We start from the raw sequence: 13,425 nt of genomic DNA on the forward strand, positions 1-13,425 counted from the left end.
AATTCACCTGCACCTCCACACACATCATCTTTGCATCCGCTGCACCCGATGTGGCCTCCTCTATATTGGGGAGACGGGCCGCCTACTTGCGAAACGCTTCAGGGAACACCTCTGGGACGCCCAGACCAACCAACCCAACCATGCCGTGGCTCAACACTTTAACTCCCCCTCCCACTCCACCGAGGACATGCAGGTCCTTGGACTCCTCCATCGCCAGAACATAACAACACGACGGTTGGAGGAAGAGCGCCTCATCTTCCGCCTGGGAACCCTCCAACCACAAGGGATGCACTCAGATTTCTCCAGTTTCCTCATTTCCCCTTCCCCCACCTTGTCTCAGTCGATTCCCTCGAACTCAGCACCGCCTTCCGAACCTGCAATCTTCTTCCTGACCACTCCGCCCCCACCCCACTCCGGCCTATCACCCTCACCTTGACCTCCTTCCACCTATCACATCTCCATCGCCCCTCCCCCAAGTCCCTCCTCCCTACCTTTTATCTTTAGCCTGCTGGACACACTTTCCTCATTCCTGATGAAGGGCTTATGCCCAAAACGTCAAATCTCCTGTTCCTTGGATGCTGCCTGACCTGCTGCGCTTTTCCACCAAACACATTTTCAGCTCTGATCGCCAGCATCTGCAGTCCTCACTTTTTACTATAACAAATATGGGTCCAGTTCAGCCAAAAGCAGAAATAGATTGATTGCAGAGAAGCTCACCTCAGCCATGTTAGGGCGATTTAAACAATCCTTAGATAAGCACATGGATGATGATGGGATAGTGTAGGGGGACAAGCTGAGAATAGTTCAACTTCGAGGGCGCAACATCAAAGGCCGAAGGGCCTGTTCTGCGCTGTTATGTTCTGTTCTAAGCTGCTGTATCTGCTGTCACTGCGGAAGGAACATGCCCCCTAAGAAGCTTGTGAGTTTTAATGAGGTCACTTCTCATTCAATAATTACAGACCCAATCTACTCAACTTCTCTTCATAAGATAGTCCCTCCATTCCTGGTATCAATATAGTGAACCTTCCCTGGACTGCCTCCAATGCCAGTGTATCTTTCCTTTGGATAAGGGGCCCAAAACCATTCACAATATTCTGACCAGTGCCTTGTATCGCTTCTGCAAAATCTCCCTAATTTTACACTGTATTCCCTTTGAAATAAAGGCCAACATTCCATTTGCCTTCCCCACTGAACTCGGATGCTGACTTATTTTGTGATTCATGAACAAAGATTCCCAAATCTCTGTAGCTTTCTGAAGTCCTGCTCTACTTAAATATTATTTAGCTCCTCTATTAAGCAGAAATGTAAAATTCTTTAAAAGCTGTCGAGGAATGAAGTAGTCAAATGTTTCTCTGCTGTTTGCAGGTTATCTCGAGCAGGATGGTATATGTGTCACACCTTGGCAGTGTCAGTGTACTGATATACTTGGACAGACCTGGGCACCGGGGAGCATACAACAGCGTGACTGTAACAACTGCACATGTACCGAAGGGCAGATCTTCTGTTCAAACTACACCTGTCCGACCAGTGACTGTTCTTGGAGTCAATGGTCCACGTGGTCCCAGTGCAGCATCACCTGTGGCACTGGTCTCCGAACCCGGTTCAGGTGAGGTGTCTGAGATATCTGCATAAGGTGGGGACAGGGAATTCAACTCACTGGTCAGGTAATGGGAGAACTTGCAAAGTAACTGGAGACAAACAAATGACAGAGGATTGGGGGGAAGGATAACTAGTGTAGGACAAGAAGAAGGTAAAAACAATGCCTGCAGATGCTGGAAACCAGATTCTGGATTAGTGGTGCTGGAAGAGCACAGCAGTTCAGGCAGCATTTGAGGAGCAGTGAAATCGACGTTTCGGGCAAAAGCCCTTCATCAGGAATAAAGGCAGAGAGCCTGAAGGGTGGAGAGATAAGCTAGGGGAGGGTGGGGATGGGGAGAAAGTAGCATAGAGTACAATGGGTGAGTGGGGGAGGGGATGAAGGTGATAGGTCAGGGAGGAGTGGATAGGTGGAAAATGAGATAGGCAGGTAGGACAAGTCCGGACAAGTCATGGGGACAGTGCTGAGCTGGAAGTTAGGAACTATGGTGAGGTGGGGGAAGGGGAAATGAGCAAACTGTTGAAGTCCACATTGATGCCCTGGGGTTGAAGTGTTCCGAGACAGAAGGATGAGGCGTTCTTTCTCCAGGCGTCTGGTAGTGAGGGAGCAGCGGTGAAGGAGGCTCAGGACCTCCATGTCCTCGGCAGAGTGGGAGGGGGAGTTGAAATGTTGGGCACAGCAAGAAGGAGCAGACCATACAAACAAGAGTCAGGATTTAAAGCCCGGGAAATGAATGTATATCACGTTTATCAGAAAGAAATCAAAGTTGGCAGAGGTGGTGATGTCGTGGTGATGTCACTGGATGAGTCGAGAGTGTGGTGCTGGAAAAGCACAGCAGGTCAGGCAACATCCGAGAAGCCGGAGAATCGACATTCAATCATCAGCCCTTCATCAGGAATGAGCAGAGCATCATCATTCCTGATGAAGAGCTTATGCCCGAAACGTCAGTTCTCCTGCTCCTCGGATGTTGCCTGACCTTCCGAGCTTTTCCAGCACCACATCTTGACTCTGATCTCCAGCATCTGCAGTCCACACTTTCTCCTAATGTCACTGGATGAGTCAACCAGAGTCCTAGGCTGGGGTCGTATATTCATAACCCACACCACAGACAATGGAGTTTAAATTCTGTCATTGAATTGGAAATATAAAACTGGTCTCAATCTTGCTGACCAAGACACCACCATCAATCATTGTGAAAACTCTTTGGGGAAGGAAATCCACCATCTTTACCTGATCTGCCTCCATGTGCCTCCAGACCCACTACAATGTGGTCAATTCTGAGGTTGCTGAAGGGACCACTTTCGGGGACAATTCGCGAAGGACAACAGATTTCAGCTCAACCAGCAACACCCACATCCCATGAATAAATGAATAAACATACATGTGACCTGATGGGCACAAGAGTCTGAGAATCCCTGCAGTCTGGAAAGAGGCCCATCAAGTCAACTCTCTCCACAGCATCCCAGCCAAACCTACCCGTCTCCCGTATAACCATGCATTTCCCAGGTGGTGAAATGGGAAACCAGGTTTAAAGGTGGGTCAGTAGAGTTACAGTGGAAGAATTCTAAGGAAACATTAAATAACTCTCTGCAGAATGAAAGGCTGTCCGTGACGGACTGTCACCTGTTAATGACGGAGTAAGTTAATGATTGATTGAAAGATGTTAGATTGAAAGAAACACTGGATATCTGTTGGTCAGTCAGAGGATTGGGTAGACTTTAGAAACCAATGAAGGATGACTAAGAAGGAAATGAGGGTGTCCAGGGTACGATACCAACAGGGGGTTTTATCCTGTGTTGAGACAGGGGCGGGTGAAAACTAGGTGGGTTTAGGGAAGCAGAAATGAGGAGATTTTTCTTTTATCAAAAATTTTTAGTGTGGAGTTCTCTTCAGGCAATGGTGGCTGGGTATTTAAATGTAGTCAGGACTGAATTAGATAGACTTTTAATAGACAAGGGAGTTGAAGGATATTGGGACAAACAGGAAAAAGGAGCTGAGAGCTCCTTGAATGATGGAGCGGGTTGGAGGGGCTGAATGGCCTAATCCTGTTCTTGAGTCCTTTCTTCCTCTGAATTCTTAATGAGATATGTAGAGACATGTTAACACTCGTGGGAAAGGATAGCCAGGACATTATGTCTGCCAGGGGAGAGAAATCTCTGGTATACAGAAATGGGGAGGGTCAGTGGGAACACAAGGGAGGGAAAATGAGGGAGAGAGAGAGAGAGAGAGAGAGAGAGACAGGGAGCACAGGTTGAGATGGGTCTGGGAGAAGGAATGAGAAAATCCGGAGGGGAGACAAAATGTTATCTGGGTTTGAATGGATTGTGGTGGGTGTGCAGGTGATGTGAGGAATAGGAGGGACACACAGGGTGGGGCTGGAAAGGAGCAATGTTGGGGAGAGGGAAATGGGGAGGGGATGGGTGGAGGGAAGGTTGTGAGAGGGCACTGTAGGGAGGGGTAGGTGGGCAGGAGTCACTAATGGAACTGAGTTGGAAGGGAGATGATGACATATGACTATGGGAGGGGGAGATAGGGAGGATCACTATGGGGAGAGTGAAAAATGACTGTCTTTGTCCTGCTGTTTATTGAGCAATTTTTCTGTTAAACATTTTGATTTTATAGAACCTCAACTTCAGGGTCACAGGACAGGAAGTGTCAACAGGAACAGGCTCAGACTAAACCATGTGACCAAGGCCCATGTCCAATACTGTGCCTCCATGACCAGCAGGAGATGAGACTTGGCGAGAGCTGGTTTGTGGGTGAATGTAAACAATGGTGAGGAACTGTAGGTTCTTTGTCATTAGAATGGGATTACAGAGTTTCAGATCTGGTGAGATCAGAGAATTGTGTCTTAATCAAAGAGATTAGGGTCAGGATTTAGGGGGATGATGTAAATTTCGATAATTTCGACTTGGATAATCTAAAGTGTTTGAGATGGTCTGACCTCATCCAGCTTCTGATTGATCTGCTTGTGTATGTACCAGCTGGCTTACTGTACCCTGGTTAATGATCAGATTGGTGACACAACTAAATATCGAATGAGTCTATCAGTGACTCTGTTTCAAATCAATCACAGACAAGCCCTCACTGAGACAGTCCTAACTCAGCACAAAAATTAAAGATTTTATAAAGTGCATAATTCCTCACATTATCTGATTTTCAGAGTCTGGGTGACAGCATGGGGCAGGCCTGAACAAGAATTATTAGCAATACAAATAAATAGATTCTCACTACATAAAAACAAGTGTGACCATCAATATATATCTATGTTCATTAAAACTCTCACTCTTTTTATTAACTAACACAGAAATTGCTAGAGAAACTCAGCAAGTCTGGCAGCATCTGTGGAGAGAGAAAAACAGAGTTAACGTTTCAGGTCCAATGACCCTTCTTCAGACATACCCTGTGAAGAGGAGTCACTGGACACAGATGCTGCTAGACCTGCTGAGTCTCTTTAGCATTCCCTGTGTTTGTGTCGTATCTTCAGCATTTGCAGTGCTTTGTTTTATTCCGTTTAAAAACGCTTCCCTACAGAAATTTAGACAAATACAGAGAGAGAGAAAGACAAAAAAAAGTGAATGGAAAGATGAGGAAAGGACATTAGTGGTGCCTGTTCATGGGATTTATTGAGATGATTCTTGTCCTGATCAGATGCTGCTTCTCAATCTTTCTTCTCCAGATGCTTTCACCTATTTTCAGGAGTCACAGGGTGACTGGTTCACACTTATAAAGCCCTAACTCTGACTTACAGCAACTGAAGGAAAAATAAACTGCCGTGAGATGTTTTTTACTGCAGGGCAGTAGGAGGCCAGACCAGTATAACAATCCAGCCAGCAGAGAATGTATCGCATATATAGACAGAGTCAGACCCTTCTTGTAGGGCAAGAAGGTGACTAGGGAACAGGTAGGTCATGGGCTAAAGCAGCAGAGTCCAGCCATATCCACACGGCTTCACCATTGTCTTTCCAGCTCAAAAGCTCAGTCACATTTATTGTTTTGCTTTTGGTTGCCTTGGGGCATCCTTCTGATGTCCCCCTGTGGGACCATGGCCCTGTGTATCTCCATCCCCACTCCATCTTGGGTGGCAACCAGGAGACCAGCCAGGATGTGGTCTGATCCCACATGAACCCCAGGGACCAACTGATCCCACATGGACCCCAGGGACCAACTGATCCCACATGGACCCCAGCCTACATTCAGACCAGCACAGCTTGGACCCGAACCTGAAACAGGACCTGGTCAGTTGATGTCCAGGGTGGGAGGAGGCTGTGGGACCCTTGCAGGGTGACCATCTCTAGCTCGGAGATGGTGGAAGCAATGAGTTGCTGACGTCAGGAAAGGAGCACTTTGTCAGGATCCTGGGACAACGTCAGATGGTGGTAACTGGAGAAGTAGAGAGCGTGAAAGCTATGGTGAGGGAAAATGAACTTCTGAAGCTGTTTCTATTTCAGTAGCATCAATTTAACATTAATTAATTCAGTGCCTTGATACAATTTATTCAGTAATTTATTCTGTAATGCAGAATGGTGCCAGAGTGTGGCGACATTATACACGATTCACTGTACCTAGGTACAAGTGACAATATTAAATAAATCTAAATCTCAAGGACAAAAAAGAGAGAATTTATATGTTGAGCCAGAGGAAGTGGATGAGGTCCTTAATGAATACTTTGAATTTGTATTCACCAAGGAAAAGGAGATGATGGTCAGATTGAGGAGGGGTAGGTTGATATTCTAGGGCTTGTCAATATTAAGAAGGAGAAGGAGTTGGGTGTTTTGAAAATATTAACGTCGCTAAGTGACCTGATGGAATCCATCCCAAACATTGAGGGAGGCAAGAAAACAGATTGCCGGTGTTGTAACAGAGATCTTTGTATCCTCTTTAGCTACAGGCAAGTTCCCAGAAGACAAGAGAATAATCAATATTGTTCTTTTATTTAAGAAAGGCAACAGGAATAACCCAGGAAATTACAGGCTGGTGAACCTTATATCAGTGGTAGGGAAATTATTGGAGAAGGTTCTTAGGAACAGGATTTACTCGCATTTGGAAAAGCATAGATTTATTATGGACATTCAGCACGACTCTGTGTGGGCGAGGCCTTCTCTCACAAATTTTGATTGAATTTGTTGAGGAAGTGATCATTTGGTGAAATCAAAGAAGGGAATCTCGGGAATTGCGCACCAGCAAAAGCCTTATGAAGTTAATGTTAGGGGATGTATTAGCTGTATCGTGACCATACTCATGAATTTTGAATGGAATATTGCTGCCAATGGAAGCGACATGAGGAGATGTGAGAAACAAAGTCATCATTGCACAAGCTGAGTTGGAGAGAGTGTGAGGTTGTATATGATGCTACATGTGATGATGTTTGACGTTCCTATTAACTACTAAAAGTGAAATTGGCCTTTTACTTTTACATATCCTTCATCTTTTAGGTAATGGTTGAGTTCAGCTGATTGCAGTTATTAAAAGTTTTAAAGGTGAAATCTGGTCCCCCAACCTTTTCCCATCAGTCTACAGGATTGTAATAAATTACCAAGGCTGTCTTTTTATTGAGATTCACTCCAAACCACTTTTGCCTTTCTCTCTCTCTCTCCCTCTCTCCCTCCCTCTCTCCCTCTCCCTCTCTCTCTCTCTCTCTCTCTCTCTCTCTTCCCCCCCTCCCTCTCTCCCTCTCTCTCTCTCTCTCCCTCTCTCTTCTCAATTCAAACCTCTGATCCTCTGAAATAATCTCTCCTTTTGTCTCCAATCTTGTTTTATGGTGCTCCTGTGATGTTTATTGGGTGCAATATGAAAATGTATTGTTGTTGATAATGGAATTAGTGGATCGAGATATTAATGATGATTGAAAGATCTATTTAAATGAATATAATTTACAGGGAGAGGTAGGAATAGAATTTCAAAAGTCAGTGGTTGATAGTCCTGATGCCTGAACTACAATGAGATTAGATTTGAATGTTTGACTGCTTCATGCTGTCACACACTCTGACCTTGTGCTGTTGTTCTTATTGCAGCCTGTGTACCCCTGAAGGAATCTATTGCCAACCCCTGGATTGTAAAGGTAAGGTAGCCAGTGTAATGTGGAATTGACGTGTGTGTTGGAAATAACTCCGTCTCCCTGTGCTCAGTGTTTCTCAATGTGAGGGGCAGGACAGTGTCTATCAGCATCAGGGAAGAAGGGGGCATTGTCAGATCATACGTTCCAGCAGATAGGCACCCAATGGGATACGAGGGACAGGCTAGTAGCTGGTTGGGTGATGATCAGGAAGAGCATGAAGTGTGGAGTCTGTAACTTGTTCATCATCCTCAAACCAGTGTGAAATGTTAAAGTGACTGCTCCAAATGTCAGTTCCATGAAGGAGTGCAGTTCAATCCTGGGCATAGGACTGTACAAGAGATAAAAGCAAAATGAAGAAATAAGGTTGTTATAGAGGATTCCACAGCTGCTGAGTGTAATTGTGTCCCTGTCACTGAGAGACCCGCATGTAGAGTTACCTTGTCTCACAGAGAGGCTACAGATTATTCTTCATATGAAAGGCAGTGAACTGGATAGTATCAGTGTCAATAACATTGAGACAGCAGAGAGTGAGATCCTACAGTCCAACTCTCAGCAGCTAGGAAGGAAGCCAGAGTCACTACCAGTGTCCCTGCTGACTTTATCTGTGAGAAGTTCCTCACAGACTGCACTAGGGATAGGAGCTGGATGAACTTCGGGTCATTTGGGAGGCTGAGGAGTTGATAGGGAGGCCTTACAGGAAGGTAGTCACACCAAGGTTACAGGACAAAGGTAGCTGGGTGACTATCAGGAGTGGGAAAGGGAATAGGCAGTCAGTGCAGGGATCCCCTGTGGCCATTCTCCTCAATAACAAGTATACCATTTTGGATACTGTTGTGAGGAACAACCAACCAGGGGAAAGTGACAGTGGCCAGGTCTCTGGCACTGAGTCTGGCCCTGTGGCTCAGAAGCGAAAGAGGCAGAAGAGGAGAGCGATAGTGATAGAACATAGTAGAACATAGAACATAGAACAATACAGCAACAGAACAGACCCTTCGGCCCACTATGTTGTGCCGAACATTTGTCCTAGCTTAAGCACCCATCCATGTACCTATCCAATTGCCGCCTAAAGGTCACCAATGATTCTGACTCTGCCACTCCCACAGGCAGCGCATGCCATGCGCCCACCATTCTCTGGGTAAAGAACCTACCCCTGACATCCCCCCTATACCTTCCACCCTTCACCTTAAATTTATGGCCCCTTGTAACACTCTGTTGTACCTGGGGAAAAAGTCTCTGGCCGTCTACTCTATCTATTCCCCTAATCATCTTATAAACCTCTATCAAGTCACCCCTCAGCCTTCGCCGTTCCAATGAGAAAAGGCCTAGCACTCTCAACCTATCCTCGTACAACCTATTCTCCATTCCAGGCAACAGCCTGGTAAATCTCCTCTGCACCCTCTCCAAAGCTTCCCCATCTTTCCTAAAGTGAGGCGACCAGAACTGCACACAGTACTCCAAATGTGGCCTAACCAAAGTCCTGTAGAGCTGCAACATCACCTCACGACTCTTGAATTCAATCCCTCTGCTAATGAACGCTAATACACCATAGGCCTTCTTACAAGCTCTATCCACCTGAGTGGCAACTTTCAAAGAGCTATGAACATAGACCCCAAGATCCCTCTGCTCCTCCACCTTACTAAGAACCCTACCGCTAACCCTGTATTCCGCATTCTTATTTGTCCTTCCAAAATGGAGAACCTCACACTTGACAGGATTGAACTCCATCTGCCACTCCTCAGCACAGCTCTGCATCATATCTAAGTCCCTTTGCAGCCGACAACAGCCCTCCTCACTATCCACAACTCCACCAATCTTAGTATCGTATGCAAATTTACTGACCCACCCTTCGACTCCCTCTTCCAAGTTATTAATAAAAATTACAAACAGAACTGACCCAGAACTGATCCCTGCGGAACTCCACTTGTAACTGGGCTCCAGGATGAATATTTACCATCTACCACCACTCTCTGACTTCGACCAGTTAGCCAGTTTTCAATCCAATTGGCCAAGTTTCCCTCTATCCCATGCCTCCTGACTTTCCACATAAGCCTACCACGGGGAACCTTATCAAATGCCTTACTAAAATCCATGTACACTGCATGAACTGCTCTACCCTCATCCACATGCTTGGTCACCTCCTCAAAGAATTCAATAAGACTTGTAAGGCAAGACCTACCCCTCACAAATCCGTGCTGGCTGTCCCTAATCAAACAGTGTCTTTCCAGATACTCATAAATCCTATCCCTCAGTACCCTTTCCATTACTTTGCCTACCACAGAAGTAAGACTAACTGGCCTGTAATTCTCGGGGTTATCCCTATTCCCTTTTTTGAACAGGGGCACAACATTTGCCACTCTCCAGTCCCTGGTACCACCCCCGTGATAGGGGATTCATTGGTTGGGTCAACAGACAGGAGATTCTGTGGTTGAGAACGAGACTCCCGGATGGTATGTTGCTTCCCGGGTGCCAGGGTCAGGAATGTCTCAGATCAATTCTGCAGGATTCTTAAAGAAAGCGGGTGACCCGCCAGAAGTTGTGGTATACATTGACACCAATGGCATAACTAGGAAAAGGGATGAGGGCCTGAAAAGGGAATTTCAGGAATGAGGAAGGAAGCTAAAAAGAAGGACCTCAAGAGCAGTAATCTCTGGGTTGCTGTCTGTGCCACATGCTAGTGAAGGCAAGAACAGGAGGGTCTCGCAAACAAATGTGTGGCTGAAGAGTTCGTGCAGGGGACAGGGTTTCAGGTCTGTGGATAATTGGGTCCTCGTTTGGGGAAGGTACGACCTTTACAAAAGGGACATGTTTCACCTAAACTCAGGGTGTGACCAATATCTTTGAGGACAATTTTGCTGCAGTGGGGAAGCTTTAACGTGGGTTGGCAGTGGATATGGGAAACAGAGCATCAGGTGAGAAGATTCAGCGGTTGGTGTAAAGGTAGATGCATCAAGCAGACAGGCTGTGAGGCGGGTTAGACTAAAATGGCCAGAGGATAGGAGTCCAGGCAGAAAGGCAGAATAGGAAGCTATGCAGAGACCAGAGCAAATGTTAGAGAAGAGAAAAGTAAAATTGGGTGACAGAATCATATGCAAAAGACAGGGAGATGGCTAGATTCTAAAGAGCCGATGAGTGTCAGGGCACTTTATCTGAATGCCCCGTAGTATTCCGTACAAAGTCAATTAACTTGTTGTGAAAATCAGTACAAAGGGGTTTGGTATAGTTGCCATTCCAGACACCAGCTGGTTGGTGCAGGTTGGTGATGACTGGGAATTAAATATCCAAGGGTATCAGGTAATTCGAAAGGATAGGCAGGAAGGTAAGGGAGGTGGGCCAGCGCTCTTAATTAAGGATGAGATTACAGTGAAAGGGGGAAACAATACAGAATCTAAGGAGCAAAATGTTGAATCCATTTGGGTGGAAATCAGGAATAGTAAGGGGAGGGAGTTCCTGGTGGGAGTAGTCTATAGGTCAGCCAGTAATAATGTGACACTGGCACAGGCGATCAGTCAAAACAATAGCGACACATCTTAGAATGGAACGGCAGTCGGCATGGGGGACTTTAACATGCACAGTGACTGGCCAGATCAAGGCAATAGAGGCCGTCTTCAAGAAGAGTTCATGGGACTCATCGCTGACAACGTTCTTGAACAGCATGTTACCAAACCTACAAGGGAGCGTGCAATCTTCGGTCTGGTCCTGTGGAATGAGACCGGTAAAATTAATGATCTCCTGGTTAAGGATCCTCTCAGAAAGAGTGATCACAGTAAGGTCAAATATCGGACAAATGGGGGGGTGGGGGTGAAATAGTATCATCTAAAACCATGGTGTTATGCTTAAACAAGAGAGACTATAATGGGATTAGGAAGGAGTTGGCTAAGTTAGATCAAGAACACAAGTTATATGGTGGAACAGCTGAGGATCAGCGGAGGACTTTTAAAGAGATTTTTCACAGTGTTCAAGGAAAGTGTATTCCGGTCAAAAACAAGGATAGGAACAGCCAGCCTTGGAAAACCAAGGAAATAAAGGAAGGCATCCAATTAAAAGTTCAGGCTGACAAATTAGCCAAGAGAAGTGGGAAACAGGAAGATTGGGAAAACTTTAAAAAGCAACAAAGAAAAGCCACAAAGCAAGCAATAAAGAAAAGAAAGATAGATTATGAATGCAAACTAGCACAGAATATAAAAACAGGTAGGAGACGTTTTTATAAATATATAAAATGGAAGGAGTGGTTCAAGTGGACCTAGGTGACTTGCAGGATGAGAATGGGGAATTAATATTGGGTAATGCTGAACTGAACAAGGCCTTGAATGACTATTTTGTGTCAGTCTTCACAGTGGAAGATGTGTCGAAGAATAATGTTAGGGATACGATGGGAGGTGAGGACCTCTCACGAAAGGGATAGTGCTGACCAAACCTGAGAGTCGGAAGGTGGATGGGTCCCCTGGTCCTAATGAAAAGCAGCCCAGGCTGCTGCAAGAAATGGTGGAAGTTATAGTAGATGAGTTAGTGGTAATTTACTAAACTTCCCTGGACTCTGGGCAGGTCCTGGCAGACTGCAAGACAGTGAATAACACATTGCTGTTTAAAAGGGGTGTAGGTAAAAGGCAGGTAACTCTAGACCAGTTAGCTTAATGTCTGTAGTCGGGAAAATGCTGGAGGCTATCGTTAAAGAAGAAATAGTGAGACATCTGTATGGAAAGAGTTCCATCAGGCAGATGCAGCAGGGAGGGAAAGTCATGTTTGACAAACTGTGTGGAGTTCTTTGAGAATGTAACACGCAGAGTGGGTGGAGGGGAATAGGTGGATGGTTTATACTCGGATTTTGAGAAGGCGTTCGATAAAGTGCCTCATAAAAGACTCATCTGTTAAGATAGGGAAGCATGGAGCTGCGGGGAATGTACTGGCATTATAGAGGACTGGTTAACCAATAGAAAGCAGAGTTGGGATCAATGGGTGTGACTCTGTTTGGAGATCAGTGGTGAGTGGGGCACCGCAGGGGTCACTGTTGGGTCTGTAACTGTTCCTGATATATATAAATGATTCGGAAGAGGAGACCGAGTGTAACGTATCCAAGTTTGCTGATGACACGAAACTGAGTGTGCAGAGGATGTAGAGGGTCTGCAGAGAAAGTTAAATATGTTAAGAGAGTGGGCAAGGGTCTGGCAGATGGAGTACATTGTTGTGGTTCTGATCGCCGAGCTGGGAATTTGTGTTGCAGACGTTTCGTCCCCTGTCTAGGTGACATCCTCAGTGCTTGGGAGCCTCCTATGAAGCGCTTCTGTGATCTTTCCTCCGCCATTTGTAGTGGTTTGAATCTACCACTTCCAGCTGTCAGTTCCAGCTGTCCGCTGCAGTGCCCAGTATATTGGGTCCAGGTCGATGTGCTCATTGATTGAATCTGTGGATGAGTGCCATGCCTCTAGGAATTCCCTGTAGCAAAACCAATGTAGTGTACAAAATCCCATGCAAGGACTGCACAAAACACTACACAGGACAAACAGGAAGACAGCTAACGATCTGCATCCATGAACACCAACTAGCCACGAAATGACACGACCAGCTATCCTTAGTAGCCACACACGCAGATGACAAGCAACATGAATTCGACTAGGACAACACTACTATTATAGGACAAGCCAAACAGAGAACAGCCAGGGAATTCCTAGAGGCATGGCACTCATCCACAGATTCAATCAATAAGCACATCGACCTGGATCCAATATACCGGCCACTGCAGCGGACAGCTGGAACTGACAACCGGAAGCGGCAG

The 13,425-nt window shown here is 45.9% G+C and overlaps 1 protein-coding gene across 1 annotated transcript in view; it reads left to right on the plus strand.

The window, feature by feature from the left end:
* The window catches only part of sspo (SCO-spondin), a 538,757-nt gene that overhangs the window by 383,250 nt on the left and 142,082 nt on the right, over positions 1-13,425 (plus strand). The window contains exons 85-87 of the mRNA XM_060824077.1: positions 1,366-1,606; positions 4,220-4,372; positions 7,612-7,658. Of these exons, the coding sequence (XP_060680060.1) occupies positions 1,366-1,606; positions 4,220-4,372; positions 7,612-7,658 (441 nt within the window). The remainder of the gene's footprint in view (positions 1-1,365; positions 1,607-4,219; positions 4,373-7,611; positions 7,659-13,425) is intronic.

Source organism: Hemiscyllium ocellatum, chromosome 4 (genome assembly GCF_020745735.1).
Source record: "Hemiscyllium ocellatum isolate sHemOce1 chromosome 4, sHemOce1.pat.X.cur, whole genome shotgun sequence".
Lineage (NCBI taxonomy): Eukaryota > Metazoa > Chordata > Chondrichthyes > Orectolobiformes > Hemiscylliidae > Hemiscyllium > Hemiscyllium ocellatum.